Genomic DNA, 19,210 nt, shown 5'->3' with positions numbered 1-19,210 from the left:
TTATAAATAACTGTAATGATCAGAGTTATACATTACTTTTATTTCAGAAATGCATGTAGATTCTCTAATTTTGTCAGCTGCTCTAAGTTAACTGTGCTCATATTAAAATGGTGTCCCTCCTTTGACAGGTTCCCAGCTGTATTGTCTGGCAATTTTATATTTTTGCATCACATTTTTGGTCCATTTTTCATAAAATTGCAGTTTTCTGGCAAATTAGTGGCAAATTGTTAAAGACTGAAGTTAGAAAATAATGCAGTTTATAAGAGCAATATTTAAAAAAATGTCCTTATTTTTGGGCCTTTGCCTCAGTTTTATTTATGAGTTTGTTGCTGTAAGAGGTTGAGAGGTGTTGTGTGTGTGTGTGTGTGTGTGTGTGTGTGTGTGTGTGTGTGTGTGTGTGTGTGTGTGTGTGTGTGTGGTAGGTAGCATACCTCTCAACTGTCCACATTTTTGAAGAATGTCCAGATTTTTGCCCCATATTTTTTGTCTGTTCCTCATAAATTTTGTGATTTTCTAGAAAATCATTGAAGGCTGAAGTTGCTAAATAATGACAGACATTTGAGCTTCAGACTTCATGTCCTTCAGAAAAATTCATACTAGCACAAATCCTGTTATTCTAGCAACTTTCTAAGTTCACAAGAACATTATTTAATATCTGTCCCTGTTTATTTTAGGCTTTGTTCATATTTCTTGCACTAAGAGGTAGGTAGGGGTGTGTGTGTGAATGAAACATCCTAGTTAGTGGTAGCATGTTGTTAGTAATTTACTCAAGCTCAAAACCCGTACCTTAGTTACAGAAAACAAAAGCATAAAGTCTCTACCCCAACTACCATGCTGCATTTTTCAAAGAACTGACATTTCAGGTTAATTTTCAATTCAAGGAACCGAGTTTGAGTGAATTTATATTATATTACTGAAGAGGCATTACAGCGAATGCCTCTTCATCGATACTAAAAGAGTGAACCGTGAATTACGAGAATGGCCGTAGCTTGGCTGGGGAGGGGGGTAGCAGTTTGAGAGCTGTCAATACAAATTTGAAAATCCTAGCTACACCCCTGGATGGCAGCATCTACCCCTTTAAAAATACAACACAGTACAGTATCAGCAATGCATCTACATACTGTGAGAGTAGAACCCACAGGCTTCTGCATCAAAAGCAAGTACACTGCTGGTTGTGCTATTAACAATGCAGGCAGACTCAGCATAAGCAGCACTAAACTTCTCTTCCCCTGAAGCTCTCAACTCCTTTTAAAATCCACTCGACACTCAACTGTATCTCTCAACTTTGCAGCACAAAATATCTGGAAAAAGCCCAAAATTATTGGGGGGGGGGTGGCAAAAGCCCAAAAAACAGGGACACATTTTAAACATTGCTTGTATAATCTTGGAAAGTTGTTGCAATAAAATACTGTATTACCACCATGCATTTCACTGCCAAGTCTTAAACATAAGACTCTGTGCACTGCAGTCAGAGCAGCATACCACTATGCCAAATCAACTATTTCTTGAAAGGCAGGAAGACTAAAACTGAAATGGCTATCATTTAGTGAATTCATTTCTCACCATAGCTCTCAACTTCTTAGCACAAAACACCTGGACAAAGCCAATAATGGGAAAATACAGCCCACAAGCATATTCAGTAAATTCAGTTCTCACTCATAGCTCTCAAACTCTTAACACAAAAAATCTGGACAAAGCCGATAATGGGGGAATACAGCCCCAAAAATAGGGACACATTTCAAATATTGATGTTATAAACTTAGAAAATTGCTAGAATAAAAGGTTTTGTGTTACTATGTACTAAGTAAGAATATGAAGTCTGAAATTCAAATGTCTATCATTATTTAGTGAATTCAAAATCTGGAAAACCACAGATTTTATGAGAAACAGAACAGAACAACACTATGAGGCAAAAATCTGAATAAGTTTCACAAGTGGTGGTGGTTAGAGAATTCAGGCTCTTGCTACCTGCATCCAAGGTACAGGGTTTGACCCTGAGTTATTCTCTCTAGCCACCAGGTATATTTAACTGGGGCATTTCACACATACTACCTGAGTTTGGAGTCTGTCTTTTCCATATTCATCTGAAAATAAGTCCTGCCTCTCAAAACTCTTTTGATTCACTGAGTCTCAGTCTTGTGCAAAAAGCTATAGCTATCCAGCCTGCAGACATTGCAATCCGATTCCCTTCCAATCTATGCAGTTGTAACTACATAGACTTCTGGGGCATCTGTAGTCCAATGCCTTCCTTCCTAATCTGGACTGCTGTTTAACCAGTCCGGATTCCTGCACGCATGCGCGGAGTTCCGGGACGCTAATTATTTTTTAAATTTCTTTACTTTTCTCTTTTACAGTTTGGGGGGGGGGGCTCCAGTCCTGCAGTCCAATAGCACGAGCTGCCACTGAATGATAGATATTGTTAGATGCAGACTTCATATTCTTCAGAAAATGTGCTAATGCAAAGCTTGTTATTATAACAACTTTATAAGTATGTAAGAATAACATTTAAAATCTATTCCTGACTTTACATCTTTGTGATTCTTCCTGAACTAAGAAGCTAGGAGGAGGGAGCACTATGTAGTTCTCACAGCAGCAAGTTGGAATATATTTCTAGGCCATTATTTATGTATTAATCTGATATCATTCAGACATCTAAGATATACACAATCATACAAATGGCTGTAATTGCTAGTTGTATGTGTATGTGTGTGTGTGTGTGTGTGTGTGTGTGTGTGTGTGTGTGTGTGATTATACTCTGCAAAACGTTTATTGTGTTATAATAAGCAGGAAGAATACATGGATGTGAAAAATACATAATATGTTAATAAAAAAATGGAAGAGCTTACAGGCAATGTTTTGGTCAAGTGACAAAACTGTTTTATAATGTTGCTCTAACTGGAGTTACATATCATATGAAACCAAAATGAGCAAAAACATTGTTTTTTTGGAGAAGGGAGGAATTGTATTAAATATGTCCCAGATGGGCAAGAAAATTTTAGGCAGTGTAGCTAAATGCTCATTGGACAGGTTTAGTTCCAGGCTGAGGTGTGTTCTATGCTTTTATTTATCTGCAACATAAATATGTGCTTAGTAAAGTTCTGCAACCATGTCTTAGACAAATAAGAATATACAAGGTTTGTACTAACTAGGTTAAATAATCTATAGTTATGACTAGCATGTATAGCAAACCAAGGAAACAGGCAGGTATATCTTTTTACAGTGCATTAAGGATTTTTCTGGTAGAGCTATACAACTGTGCATTTGTTGGCACCACAAGGGTTCTTATTTTATAAGGCTGTACCTGGTAAAAGGGTAAATTTGCACATTTGTGCTCTTACCCCCCAGGACAGTGAATTTACACATATACACATTTTGAGTGCTATGATTTTGGACCCACTGTGTCCCCTTGCTATGATTTTGAAATAGAAGAGACTGAGAGGTATGGTTCTATGTTAATAGACACAAATAGAATGTGACAGCAAGTTAAGTTCACTAAATATGTCTGTTTTTTTCCAAACCTTTATTTTTAACTGTGAACTTTGCACAACAGTGACATCTGTAAAGTGGACATTATATGAAACATTTTGAGAAATTCAGCTCCTGAAAGCCTGACTTAATGAAACTGTGAGGATGAATGGAATTTACCCGAAAGCAAAGCTGTTCATAAAGTGTGTTGCATATCCTCTAGGACAACTATTTATCAAATCACCTGAGGAATACCAATTAAGACCACACACGGCAAGACAAAACACTGCTGCTGCAGTTCTAGGCCACTCTAGACCCTGGCACTCTTCTGCTGGTATTACTGGTGGTGTGAAGGAATGCAGAGTCTTGCTTACAGGATAGTAGAGTCATAGGAAATACAAGGCAACTGAGCCTGTTGGCCATTTACACCTTGCCAGTACCCACCCTTAAGCCTGAACGCCTTTTTAGGAGAGAGATTAGCCAGTCAAGCCAGGGGTGAATTTCTGAATTCCCATCCAGTTGCTATTTAATGTACTGCACTGATTAATTTGCAGTGGGGGGGGGGTCTATTCCAAAGGTGGGGAAAGGGATGCATAAGAAATCTCTCTCCCTCTCTCTCTTTCCACCATATTTTTCTTGTTTTCTGATGTAGGTTTAGATCTCTGGTCCTAGTATTAGTGTGATTATTAGGTTTATAAAGATACAAGGGATACTGGACTACTGGGTCCTTAATTGCATGGAAGGCAAGGCATAGACCACTCCTCAGGAATCTATTGGACAAAGGGACACAGTTTTTTGTCTTTTCTGATAGTTGATGGTTTTTAAGCCAGTGTTCTTTTTAATTAGGAATCTCTTAGGTCTTTCCAGTTGTTTGATATGTCTAGTGAGGTACATCTCAAAGGGTGCATTATACTTTACGACTGTCTTAATTAATGGAGAATATAAAGGAGCAATAACTTCTTTAGATCTGTATGATATTCCTTTATTGATAAGCTGCAGTGAGTAGAAGGATTTTCTGATCATTAGAGTAACATGATGATCGAGAGAGAGGGAATTATAGACTCATGTTCCAAGGTCTCTAACTACTCTCTCATTCTGAAGTGGGGTGCTGTGTATGCTATACTCTGGGGGGGGGGCTGTCTACTGAAAGTGACAATACTGCACTTTTTAAATTTAATTTGAGTCTATTATTTGTACATCAGGTATTGAAATGTATTAGCTCATACTAGAGGGTGTGGACATCATTGGAGGACTTGAGAATTGCACCCATTTTATAATCCCCTGCAAACTTGGTTTGTGATATGGAAATCCAAAACGTAGATGCCAAACAAAAAGAGGTCCCAGTACTGAGTGCTGCAGAACACCACTGGTCACAGTGATAGTCTCTGGGGAAGCACTCCAAACCCTCACTGTGCGAGTTCTATTGTTTAGACAATTTGCTATTTATCTTATTACATAGGGATCTATTTGCGCCATGTTTATCTTATTTATTGTGCTGGAATGAGGAATGGTATCAGATGCCTTGGCCAGGTTGAGGTATGCTGTGTGTAAAACATGATCACTGTCAGCAGCCTGTGTTACTCTTTCAAATAAGTTAACCAGATTCATTAGACCAGATATATCCTTCACAAAGCTTTACAAATGCCCTTCACAAAGGTTTACTCTGATAAGATTTTTTTAGTGTCATAGTTAATCAGGTCATGATGATATTTTCCATAGATTTGTACATGAGACTTGCCAAACCGATGGGCCTATGATTTCCATGGTCAGTTAGGGGCACCTTTTTGAAGTGGCATCACAACTGCTGAGCATCTGGCCCTGCCAATGTCTGTTTAGTACTATTTATTAAGTAGCCAGGTATACTACCAGCTCCTATGGAGGATATAGTTTTAGTCTTTGAAAGCACCTTTAATTTAATGTTATTTAGTGATGGGGTTTTGAGATCTTCAGGAATAAGTGGGCTTTCTGACCTCTAAGTTTTCTCTGTGGTAAAGATTGCACTGAATGTGTTTGCTAGTATGTTGACAATGTCCACTGGATTGAAGCAGATAGAGACATTCTGGGTGTGGTCTATGCAATGTTGGGTATAATGCCTTAGTTTCCTGATGTAGTTAAATAAGTATTTGGGAATTATCCTTAGCTTCTGATACTAGCCTAAGTTTATGGGCTGCCTTGGGTTTCCTAATGTATTTTTTAAATTCTTTGACAATTCTTTAAAGTTGACTCTGATTTGAAGGTGATTTGTTCTATTGTTTATTTGAAGGAGTTTTTTTTTTTGTGTACAGATTATTTATGTTTTGGACCTCCAAGATGGTTTGCTCTTTAACCTCCCATCACATTTAGATATGGTTGGGACTGACAGATTTATACATTTACCTAGGTAAACATATTTTTTGTGTAGCTACATGCTATAGCATTGTCTTGACCAATATTGTTATATGTAAATTCAGAGACTTCATCACTAAATTTGAGATTTGTACATTTGAAATCCTTGAAGTCATTGAAATTGGCATACATTGGTTTTGAGATTTTAAAAGTAAAGGTTACCAATTTATTATCAGACTTAAAAGGGAAGAGCTACACCAGGGGAATGGTACATATCGATGCAACATTTGTAAAAACCAGGTCTATGATATTTTGACCTCTAGAGGGTTGTTTAGCTATCTGGTCTAGCAAGTTTTTGTTTATTATATCTAGGAACTTTAGGCATATCTTACATTCGAAGTATAGTATTCCAGTTTATTGAGGGGTAGTTAAATTCACCCAGAATAATGGCATTTTTTTGTTGCTTAAAGTAAGTTCTGGAAGAATATTTAGGAAATTAATGTGATTTTCAGGGGACATAGAGGGTGTCCTGTAACATGCTATGAGATGATAATTGGTCCTGTTTTGTGTGATTTGTATCTCAATGAGTTCTGTTTGTGGGTTTCTAAGGATTTGCCTAAAGGCAATGAGGTTTCTCATAAATATGGAGACATTATCACAGTTGACATCTGGTCTGAAGGCATGGAAGACACAAAGACAAAATATGGATGGGATGTTATCTGAACATTTTAAACAAGTATATGCGGTTACACACAAATATGGATGCACTCAAAAACAGAAGGGCAGAAGGTTGAGAATTTTGTTATTGGGACTCCATCTTGATGGGTAAATAAGTATGTAGATGACATTAACATTAACACTACTTTTAACATCCAGTAGTGACTTTGTAGCATTTAGAGCCCATGAAACTGGTGTGTTGCACTGGTGAACCAATAATGGCTGGCATATTAATCCAGTCAAAATTGGCGTAATGTATTTTGGATCATTTAAATCAAATTTAGATTTGTGTGCAGGTTCAACAACCATCTTGGAAATGTCTTTATACAAGGATCTTGGAATACTTGTTACTTCTAATTTATGTTTTAAGGACAATGCATGCACTGTTAAAACTAATGCTGCATGCATTCTGTGTATTGTATTAAATAAATTTATTTGTAGATCTCTACCATTTCTTGTTAAGTAGTTTATCCCTTATGTTAGGCTAGTTATTCAGTATTATTATTCCTTTTGTTCTTACACTAAAAGTGACCTATCTTTATTGGAAAATGTTCAAATATATTTCACAAAGAGGATACTCAATTGCAAAAATGTGATTTACTGTGAATGTCTAGAAAAAAATAATTTGTACAATATGAGTTATCGGTGGCTTGAAGGTAACGATGCCTAGCAAACCATGGTCATCAGAATTATTTGTTTTGGCTTGTGATAAATTTTGAATTGATGAATTCATCAGTGCTATCTAGAGAAAAAATATACTTTTGCTATCCTAAAAGTAGAACTAATTTGAAAGTTAGATTTATAACCCATAGTTTCGCTAAGAGTTCAAATAGGTTATCTTTATACATTAGGCAATTTGGTTCTCTTGATGCATTTAAAAAGAAAGTGGATAATTGGTTTGGGCAGAATGTTTATTCAGGAAAACTGGAATCTGTGTACTTATGGTCACTTGACCCTCAAGCAGAAATTATAAAATATGAAACTATGTGATCCTGTGTTTGATTCATTTTTCTAGTTAAGTTGGAAGGTCAGTTAGTAAAACTTTGTCTAAAAAAAGGCATTATGGGGGCAGCAAAGGCTTTAAACCATGTGGAACGAGACGTGTAAGTTGTCGTACACTGCATCCCTGGCTGAGATATAATGTTTCATCTTATAATCACACCAGCTACTTAACTGATTTTTGGAGCCAATTGTCTTTACTTGTACTTTAGCATTATTTTCAGAGAAGGAAAGATTCTGCTCAAGATCAGAGTCTTACATGCAATTGTATACCAGCTATTTAACCAAATTTTGGAGCCAATTGTCTTTTCTTTGTACTTTAGCATTATTTTCGGATAAGGAAAGATTTTGCTCAAGACCAGACTCTTACATGCAATTGTGACATACATGAAGAGTTCTGATAAGGAAAACGAAAGAATGAATGAAAAAAAAACAGCTAGCAAGTCTTTTTCAGTGTTGATATAGGCAGTGGTCCTTTGCCTTGTGCTTATTACTCATAAACATGAAAACAACATGGAGGGATTTTCTCTAAGATTGAGACTATGGTAGATAAAAGCCCATAGAATATTATTTGCATTGAGCATTCTGATAGTCCTTGTATATTAAGAAGATTATAGCAACTTCAATGAGTGGTATAATTTCAAGATGCCATCATAGTAAAACAGAATGAAAACTAAAAACTGCTTCAATGATTTCTTGTCAGCTGATATGGGTCTATATCAAAACCGCAAAACCTCACATACGCAAATACTGAAATGTTGACACATATTAAGGGAACCGCGAAAACACCGAACGTCTTGAACCGCGAAATTCAAAATGTCGAATCGGCATAATTGGCCAACCCCACCACCCGCTATGTACTACCTACCCAAACAAAATAAATAATCCACATACATACACTTAACAAAACCCTACTTCTAACCCTAAACTAAAGCTTGCATATATTACTATGTATGTACTTACCTTAACCCACACCATAACCCTAAGGTCTGTAACTATTGCACACTTACCTTAAGGAGCTATACCGGAGAAGGGCCAACTATGACAATTCGACATTTTGAATTTCGCGCTTCAGGGCGTTCGGTGTTTCCATGGTTCACTCAATATGTGTTGACGTTTCCGTATTTACGCAATTGCAGTTTCACACTTGTAATAGGTAACCAGCTGATACATGTGGTATGAAAGAATACAACCACATTCAAAGATATTGAAAAAGTTCATGGAATACAGCCTGAGCATGCATTGGAACTGTAACAGAGGTAAACATTATGATAATGAGGTAAGCAATTTGACTTCACTTTGTGCTCCTTAAAGTCAGTGTTTAGAGAGTATAGTTGGTTTGCACTTAGTACTACTTAAAATTCAGCAAAGATATCGATTTATTGGCTTACTTTCTAAAAACTGAGGTGAAAAAAAGATAAACATTCTGACTGTCTTTTAGTGCACAGACATTGGTTACTGGTTTTAGAACATATACTGATGAAATGGTAACTGCAGTGTGTAGCAGGTGAATGTAATAATCTTGTTTGTAGCTACAAACTGAGGCCTTACCTTGTGGTGGGGGACGATACTGTGCAGGTGGCCCTTGTTGGGATGAAGGACTTTGGCTTGGTCTCCCTTGTGGTGGTGCCGGTCCTGCTGGAGCCTGTTGCTGTTGCTGTTGCTGAGTTTGTGGCTGTTGTTGGGGCTGTTAGGAAAAACAAATAGCGTATTATGAGCAGTTGTAGACAAAACATTGCTACCAGAGGATAAGATATTCTCACATAGGTCTTCGAGACAATTAACTATGCTAAGATATTCCCACACAGGTCTTGAGGACAAATAAATATGGTAAGATATTCTCACATAAGGCACAGGGAAAATTTAACATGATAAAATATTTTCACACAGGTCTTGTGGACAATTAAACATACAGTAAGATATTCTAACACTGGTCACAAAGACATTTAAACATGATAAGACATTCTCACACATGTCATGGAGGAAAAGCTACTAAAGGACCCTTATGGCAAGATATTTTCATGGAGTGAGCATTAGCTCTAGATGATTGTCACTCACTGTTGAAGTGACACACTGACTCCATGTACAAAAATAAGAAAAAGTGGTTCCTGGTTGGATGTGTGCGTGTGCATGTGTATGCAAGTGTGTGCATGTGTGTGAGTGTGTGTGCATCTGTTTGGGCGTGCATGTGTGTGTGTGTGCGCATCTGCGTGTGCATGTGTGTGCGTGTGTGTGTGCATATGTGCATGTGTGAGTGTGTGTGTGTGTGTGTGTGTGTGTGTGTGTGTGTGTGTGTCCCTATTATTTTAGCAAATGCAATGAATTGCGAATGCTGTTTAGTTGAATGTCTTTATGCGAAATGGCAAAATACCGAAAGCATGGAACAGCAATTTTTTTCCTACGGAAAAAAAATCACTGGGCCATTTTCGGAACTGTGCCATTTCCTCCACTGTGGTGCGATCTTGGAGTTGGTATATTTAAATAAGGGTGGGGTGGAGGTGAAGCCCCCCACTTTATTTTGTGTTTTGATTTTTTTTTTTTTTGTTTTACGGATCAGCAATTTTCTTCCCTGGGAAAAAAATCTCTGATCCGTTTGTTCGACATTTTGGGTTTTTGGGGATTGTTGATTGATTATATAGCATTTACAATTCTGTGCCTTCACTTATATAATATCGATCCTGTGTTTGTACTGCAGCTCTTCCTCAGCTGAGGGGAAATTAAAAAAAAGGTCTGTGATCAGGTACCGTGATCCCCTGAAATGCAGGAGCCAATCACGTCTTGCTTCTGTGCCCTTCCCCACAACCCTCCTTCCTTGGATTATCTGTGCAAAAAAAAAACAAAAAAAAAAAAAATCTTTTATTTTCCTTTATATTGCAGCAAACTGGTAGCAAGCAGTTGCTATAGTTTAGACCCCACAGGGAGGACTACAGCACTGAGGTTTGACTATAAATACAATACTGGCTTTTAAAAGCTGGTATGTACTAAAGGGGGATCAAAACAGACCAATCGCAGCTTCTAATACTTTGTGCCAGAGGCAGTTGGCTCCTTCACCCTGCCGTAGCTATGCTACTGAATCACAGTGATGACTTCTGCAAGGAACACAAATCTGCATATTTTGGTTTCTAGAGCTTGCAGTTTTTGGGTATTGTATGCTGAGGGGTAGACCCTATACCAGTTTGGGAATTAGGACATGTATGAACAGGTATGAGCAGTTGATGATAAGAGGTGAAAGACTCTATAACAAAGTTTAGTCTGGGATAGAATTTTAGGGGTGGTGTTATCTGTGTGAGTTGGAACATTAAGGAAGGGTTCAAGTGTAAGTCCCAGGTATTCCTGTTCTGAAACATTATGGATGATGTTCACTTTAATGTCTTTAAAATGCATATCTGGTACTATAGGGTGTGTTTTGGACCGGAGAATATCACACTGGTTTTCTTAAAGTTGATCAATAGTTGGCTGTTGAAACCATCTGTGTAATTCTGAGAAATTAGTTAGAAGGTTAGCTTGATGGCAGTGGGATTGTTTTATTTCTCTATAGCATAAGGATATTGTCTGCATACATTATGATATTAAGTTTGGGTAGGTCAAAGGTGATATCATTACTAAACAGTGAGAATAATATTGATCCTAAAACCAGAACCTTGGGGAACTCAATTGCTGAGAATGCCATTTGTTTCTGAAAATGAATTTTTTTTTTTTTTGTTTTTAAACATCTTTACTAAATTATCACTTAAGACTTAAACAAACATAAATTAACAGAAAAAAAATAAACCATTTTTTCATAGGTTCATAGGTAGGTACTAGGCTAACAGCCCGAGGGCCAAAGCAAGCCTAGCCAACAGTGTATTGGCCTTCACCACCCATGTGTTGTTTAAATTCCTGCCCCTCTATCGAGCAGTGCCCAACATAGAATCCCTGGGGTGAGCTTCCTATCACCCATTCACTTATCAAGGTTTCTCTTGAATAGTGCTAATGACGAGCTCTGCTTGACGTGGATGGGAATTTTGTTCCAGAGCATGGGAAGTCTCTGAGACACAAATCTATCCCTCCAGCATGTCTAATTTATTGTTGTGGTGAGGTTTATGTCACTAGAGCATGTAGCTCGGGGAGATTGGGGATTTCTTCAAGTGGAGCATGTCCAACAATTCTGGGTTTGACATAGCTTTGTATGTCAGACAGAGGCCACCTTGGAGTAAGCAATATGCGACTGAGTAGAGTTTGAGTTTCTTGAGTCAGTCGGCATAGGGCAATTGTTTGAGTCCAGCGATCCTCTTGGTGAGGTACTTTTGGGGCCTCTCAAGTTGTTGTAAGGTACATCCCAAATAAGGCATTGTATTCAATGAGGGGTCTGATGAGTGATGAGTAGAGGGGAACGATGACTTCCTTTTTTCTAGATGCGGACCCTTTTGTGATTAAGTGGACCAATTAGAAAGATTTTCTGACCACTGTGGCAATGTGGTTATCGAAAGAGAGGTTATTATCCACTTGGGTCCCAAGGTCTCTTATCACACTTTCTGTGTTAAGTGAACTTCCCCCTATTTGTAATTTATGGGTACCTTGTTTTTGCCAAAGGGGATAACAATGCATTTTTTGGCATTTAGTTTGAGGCCATGATTTTGACACCATGTGTCGGTCTCAGTGAGGCCCTTTTGTAGGATGTCTATGTCAGCAGGAGAATCGATAATGGCACCCAGTTTGCAGTCATCTGCGAACTTGGTTAGCCATGCACACCGTGAAAGTGCTTACTCTCTTTTGTGTGCATTAAAGTTTATTGTTTTACCTTCAGCTGTGTTAGCTTCAATATTTTTTTATTTTTCTTAGTAGTTACTTGTTACTGTACCGATCTATTTTTATTCTCAGCATACTTTTTACACTTTTGGCTAGCCATAAGCCCTTGGTGTTTGCTTGCACTTCAGAGAAGCATATACCAAACAGGAGGGGTTCCAAGACTGAACCCTGGGGTAATCCACTTGTCACTGGTTTGGAGTTGGATATGGAGTCAGCAACTCTTACCGTGTGGGTTCTGTCCATGAGCCAGTTGGCCGCCCATCTTGTGACGTAAGGGTTTATGTTAAGGTTGGTGAGTTTATCAATGATTCCTGAATGAGGAATAGTGTGAAAGGCTTTAGCGAGGTCCAGGTAGGCTGTGTGGACCACCTTGCCCTTGTCTATGGCCTTAGTAACTGTTTCAAAGAAGTCCACCAGGTTTAGGAGACATGACCTACATTTCACAAATCCAAATTGGGTAGCATCCAGAGTTTGGAGGTTACCTATATCTTTGTTTATGAGTTCCATGATGATACGTTCCATGGCCTTGCAGACCAGGCTTGTCAGGCTAATAGGTCTATAGTTCCTGGGATCTGTGGTGGTTCCTCCTTTGTGGAGTGGGATAACCATTGCTGTGCACCATTCTGTGGGCACATAGCCTGTGGTGAGGCTGTGGTTGAACATGGATTTCAGGTGGGGGGGGCTAGTTCATTTTGGAGTTCATGTAAGATGCAGCCTGGGATGTTGTCCAGTCCCATGGATGCTGTGTTTTTGGCTTTAGAGAGTGCCATTTTTACCTGTGCGTTTGTGACTGCCGGGGCTCTACAACCATCTGGTATAGTTATAGGCCCTTTGGGGGTGAGGGGGGAGTAAAGTTTGCACTGAACCTATCTTCCAGTATGTTGGCAATATCAGTTGGCTCTGTATATTTTATGCCATTCTGTTGTAGCACGGTGCAGATCTGGGTGTTGCCATGGAGATTCCTGACATAGCTAAAGAATGCCTTGTGGTTGTCTTTGGAATACATGGCAATTTTTCTTTCAGTTAGCTTTGGAGGATTTTATGAGAGACCTCAGTTTCTTATTGAGGTTCGTCAGTGAGTTCCTCCATACCTGGGTTTTTACTTTCTTGTGCAACAGTTTCTTCCTTCTGTTGTAAAGTTTGTTAATGGCAGGGGACCACCAGATCGGCTTCCATTTTTTGGAGGATAACATCTTGGTTTTATTGGGGATAGCACGATCCATGCACTCATGTAGGTGCTTGTAGAGTGCATTTGTGTAGGATTCAGCAGTTGTGACTTTTTGGCTGTGTTATCCATCTGCACAGACATCACAAAGTTAGTCACCTCATTCTTGAGAAGAGTGAAGTTCACTTTGGAAAAGTTTTTTACAATGGTTTCCTTATGTGGGGGTGGGGTCAGGATGTGGATATCTAGGGTGATTAATTTATGATCTGATCTGACAAGCGAGGAGTTGATCTCAGGCATTGATGTTGGTAATGGCCAGGTCCAGAATATTGTTGCCCCTGGTGGGAGAATTCACAAGTTGATCCAGGGCATTAGAGTTTATGAACTCCAGGAATCATTGAGCAAGGGGGTTAGTACAAGAGTAGTTTTCCCAGTTTATGTTGAAGTAGTTGAAATCACCCATTATTATGGTATTTGGTTGGACCCTCATTTTTTCCAATGTCCCCAGGAACGAGGAGTGAGCATCTTGGGGCATGGTGGGAGATCTATAACAAGCAACAATTTGGAATGCATTTTTGCCCAAGGTTAGTTGCACTTGGATGATTTCAGAGGCATCGTATTTTGTAACTAGCCTGGAGGTGTGGATGTCCTTGATGAATATGGACACACCTCTGCCTTTCATGTTTCAGTCCGGGTTTTCTGGCCGAAACGTGTGGTATGAATTATAGCCTGGTAGTGCTGGGATGCTCTCGGGAGCCTTGAACCATGTCTCAGTCACTGCACAGATATCGATGTTCTCCATTTTGAGGAGTGCCTTGAGTGAGTGCATTTTGAGGTTTAAACTCCTAGCGTTGAGTAACATTGCCCTCAGTTTTTTGTTTCCTGTAGTTCTTATGGTGGTGAGTTTGTTTTTTGAGTTTTGCATAAAAAAGGCACTATAGGGGCGGCAAGAGCCTTGGCCAATATCCTGAATCCCAGGGGTGACAGGTGCAGGCCATCTCTGGCAAAGCATCGTGGCCTGTCAAGCATGTCATCCCAGGCAGACAGATACTGGATCCCCTTTGAATGACACCAGAAGTTTAGCCAATTGTTGAAGTTGATCATCTTATCCTTGTACTGTGGTATCATTTTTGGTGAAGGCAGGATGCTGCTCAGGGCTAGGGTCATACCTGCCTGGGTTACAAGATCGGAGACCTCTTCCATGTCTCTTTTCATGTAGTCCAGGAAGGTATATCTCAGGTCATTTACACCGACATGGACTATGACAGAGTCATATTTGTACTTGTCTTGTAGTGACCTGAGTGCATGCATTATATGGCAGATTCTGACACCTGACAATAAGCTGACAGTAACCTTCTCTTTGTCTAGCCTGGTGAGTGGGACGTCAGTGTGCCTGACTACAGAGTCACCTATCACTAGTGTGTTGGGTATGTTGTTTTGCCTTATGGGTGTTGTTATGTGGCACACTGAGTTTGTGGGCTCTGTGTTGTTTGGGGTGTGTTGGTGGGAAGAGGTTGCTTGTGTGTCTGCTTTGGAGGTCTAAGTAGATTTAGATTTTTAATCAGAGCCTCCGTATATGTCTTGGTGTTATTATGTGTGGGTTTTGGAGGTGTTAGTTTAGTTGGTCTATGTGTAGGGAGTGGGGTGTTGCGAGTTGTTACCCTCTCCTCTTGACTGTCTGTTCCAGTCCTGGTTCGAGAGAGCTTTGCCTCTAGATTGGCTGTATAAGTGCATCTTTTGCAAGTGTTAGTGTTTGGTGGTAGGAGGAGAGGGTTGTCTGTGTACATGAGGCAGTTGTAGCATTGCCTCAAGATGCCCAGGCTCATCAGGTAGGCTGGAGAGTACACCGGGAGCTGTCTCTTGGACATGGCTGAATAAGTACTAGGGAAGTAAAAAGACTATTCCCTTCTTGACAGATGCGGGGGTTGAGTGCTGGGGGTTTATCTAGTGCCGCAGTAGGTTTAGAACAAGTGCTGGACTGAAAGATGCAGGTCTGAGTGCTTTAGGCTGAAGAACTAACAAGTTCTAAGGGAAAAACTGAAGAGCAGACTTTGTGGAGCCGAGGATGGTTTACCCCAGCTAACCGGTGCTGTGCGGAGCGCAAAACTGCACAAAAGTGAGTTTTTATAGCAGGAAGATAAAAGGGAAAGAAATTAGCCCAAAATGGCCAATAAACTACAAATTCTGAGCTGAAAACCACTCCTCCAGGGACAGATAGGCTGTTCAAAGCTCCCCACTCTCACTGGTGAACAGAAAAACTTCCTTCTATCCAAGTAAGGTCTGGGCCAACACAGGAACTACAAACTACAAAACAGTCCTGGATTCAGCAAACTCTGAAAACTGGACTATACTAGTTTCAGAAAGGCAGGAAACAAGTATAGGATAGCTTATTTTTTTGTTTTTGTTTTTTTTTTAGAGTTTAAGGCAGTTAAGACAAAATAATCACTTTAAAACACAGAAAAACGGCTATCGCACTTGAGTGTGTAGCCTACAACAGTTAAAACAGTTTAAATGCTCTAAAAACGAGTTTAAAGTGCAAAACTGTAAATAAGTACAATTAAACAGTTGTAAAAGGCTTTTTTGTATCAAATAAACGCTAGAAACCGAGCATTTAGGTGGAATTTTCATTTTACACACATTATACATGCCATATCTTTTCTTTCACCAGTAAATAGCGTTAGTCCAACATCACATAAATTATTGAAATCCTCACTTCTCCTCCTGAACATTATTCTGTATGTATTGTTCCCACAATTTCCATTTATTTCTATGTAATTTCCTCCTTTCCTTTTCTAAAGATCTCTCTTCCATTTCTTTTTTCTCTTTTATAATATTCAATGCTTCAAGTACAGTTTGCATAGGCTTTGATTTAATTGTTAGCATAAATTGTAACGGCTAGATTTATAGATATTTTTGCAATCATTGAATTGTGTTGTTGCCAAAGTTAGTTTGCTCAGCTAACCTAAGAGGAAGTTATGGTTGACTGTCTGAACAACCCTAATCATGTCTGCAAAGACACCAGCTGTAATAAGGCCCACACTGATATTATTACAGATAGTATCAATCCAGATACTAAGGCTGTAATGAACGCATGAATGGAAGAATAAATAAATAAATTCTGCATCCCTTACATCTGGCATAAGCTAGAAGAAAGAGACTTCCACCAGGTGTAAAAGATTAATAAATTGTTTTCAGAGTAATGACACAGGAAATGTGCAAATGTAGATACATATGACAGGGAGGGTGGCGGGGTATGAGTTCATACTTATAAAGAGTCATTCAAACATTTACGCCTAAAGAATAATATTTAACAGACTTTTTAATTGTTCATAGGTTCATAGGTTCATAGGTTCATACTAGGCTATCTGCCCTAGGGCATTTATAAGCCTAGCCAGAATGTGTTTGGCTTTCGCCACCCATTTTAAATTTATTTTGCTATGCCCTTTTTCGAGGTTAGTATACTGTGCCTCTGTCTAACAGTGACACAGAAGTGATACCCGGGGTAAACCTACGATCTCCCATCCACTCTCTGCCTAACCTGGACTGGGATTTTATTCCAGAGTGAAGGGAGCCTCTGGGTTATGAATCTGTCCCTCCAGCATGTCCTATTTATTTCAGTGCTGAGGTTCAAGTCTCTCGAGCGCGTAGCTCGATGGGATTTGGATTTTCTGAGGTGCAACATGTCCATTAATTCCGGGTTGGACATGGCTTTATACGTCAGGCACAGATCGCCTCTGAACAGGCGGTATGCCACTGAGTAGAGCTGGAGTTTCTTTAACCGGGCAGCATATGGCATCTGTTTGAGCCCTTTGATCCTCTTGGTGAGGTACTTTTGGGGTCTTTCCAGTTGCTGCAGGTGTCTGGTAAGGTACATCCCAAAAGGGGCATTGTACTCAATTATGGGCCTGATGAGGGATGAGTAAAGAGGCACGATGACCTCCCTGATCTAGATGTGAATCCCTTCATGATTAGGTGGGCTATATAAAATGTTTTTCTAACCACTTTGGCCACATGGTTGTCAAATGAGAGATTGCTATCAACGTGGGTCCCCAGGTCCCTAATTACTTCTTCTGTACTTAATGGATTACCACCTATGTGGTAATTTGTGGGCACTTTGTTTTTGCCAAAGGGGATGACTATACACTTTTTGGCATTTAGTTTGAGGCCATGGCTCTGGCACCAGTTGTCTGTTTCTATGAGGCCCTTTTGGAGGATGCTTGTGTCGCCTGGAGAGTCGATTATGGCGCCCAGTTTGCAGTCATCTGCGAACTTGGTCAGCCACAGTCCTTCCGTGTTGGCCTGTACCTCCGAGAAATATATACCGAACAAGAGAGATCCCAGGACTGAGCCTTGTGGGACACCACTTGTAACTGGTTTGGAGTCTGACATGGCTCCAGCAATTCTAACCATGTGGGTTCTGTCCTTGAGCCAGTTTGCAATCCATCTAGTGACATAGGGGTTTATATTTAAGCTGGTGAGCTTATCTATAATGCCCGAGTGGGGTATTGTATCGAAGGCTTTTGCGAGGACCAGGTAGGCTGTGTGGACCACCTTCCCCTCGTCAATGGCCTTGGTGACTGTTTCAAAGAAATCAACCAGGTTTAAGAGGCAGGATCTGCCCTTAACAAAGCCGAACTGGGTAGGATCCAGTGTCTGTAGGTCCCCAATATCTTTATTTATGAGGTCCATGATGATCCTTTCCATAGCTTTGCAGACCAAGCTAGTCAGGCTTATGGGGCGATAGTTTCCAGGATCCGTTGAGGCACCACCTTTATGGAGAGGGACCACTGTTACTGTACGCCACTCTTTGGGCACATATCCTGTAGTAACGCTGAGATTGAACAGTAGTTTTATGTTTGGGTTTAGCTCTTCTTGGAGTTCATGTAGGACGCAGCTTGGGACACCGTCTGGTCCCATTGATGCTGTGTTTTTTGCTTTGGAGAGGGCGGCTCTTACCTGAGCATCTGAGATGTCAGGGGGGCAGCACTCTGCTGGGATAGATATTTGCCCTTTTGGTGGGGAGGGGGGGGAGATGTTTGCGCTGAACCTGTCAGCTAGGATGTTGGCAATGTCTGTGGGTTCAGTGTATTTTTTGTCATTTTGGACTAATTCTGAGCATATCTGGGAATTACCACCCAGGTTCCTAACTTAACTAAAGAAAGCCTTGTGATTATCCTTAGTGTCCTGTGCAATTTTTCTCTCGAAGCTGGCCTTAGACAATTTTATGAGTGCCCGTAGTTTTTTGCTAATACTGATCAGTGATGCCTTCCCTTTTTGGGATTTTGCTCTATCATTTAGTAGCTTCCTCCTTCTATTGTATAGTTTGTTTATGGCTGGGGTCCACCAGACAGGATGTCTGCCTTTGCAGGATTGGGTCTTGGTTTTATTTGGGATTGCATGATCCATGCATTCCTGAAGGTGTTTTGTTGGCATTTACAAATAAAATGGAAATGTACTGTCATTAATTAATCATCTACCTAAGTAGATAACTGGACCCAAAGTTTTTTTTTTCATTTATGCATTTTTACAATAGGATACAAAGCTACTGCAAAATAACAGTCATAGACAATCTTAACAAAAACATAAAACTTAATGGTGCGGCTCTTTCTTTCTTTCTGTTTGTTTACTAGGGGTAGTCTCTGATCATCACTGACCATTTTCAGACACGGCACGGGTGAGTCAATAACAGATGTTACATAATTATGAACAAAACAATGCAGTTGTTTACATCTTGACAAGCTGTTGTAGGAA

General features: G+C 39.8%; 1 protein-coding gene across 5 annotated transcripts in view; it reads right to left on the bottom strand.

Moving 5' to 3' along the window:
• Positions 1-19,210, bottom strand: part of SYN1 (synapsin I) — a 2,007,545-nt gene that overhangs the window by 273,506 nt on the left and 1,714,829 nt on the right. For all 5 annotated transcript variants that reach the window (XM_044080298.1, XM_044080299.1, XM_044080296.1 and 2 more), the window contains one exon: positions 9,058-9,193. In XM_044080298.1, coding sequence (XP_043936233.1) covers positions 9,058-9,193 — 136 coding nt within the window. The remainder of the gene's footprint in view (positions 1-9,057; positions 9,194-19,210) is intronic.

The sequence above is a fragment of the Protopterus annectens genome, chromosome 8.part0 (genome assembly GCF_019279795.1).
Source record: "Protopterus annectens isolate FY-2018-M chromosome 8.part0, PAN1.0, whole genome shotgun sequence".
Taxonomy (NCBI): Eukaryota; Metazoa; Chordata; order Ceratodontiformes; family Protopteridae; genus Protopterus; species Protopterus annectens.
Note: the sequence above shows the minus strand (reverse complement) of the source record. Positions and strands in the feature narration are given on the sequence as shown.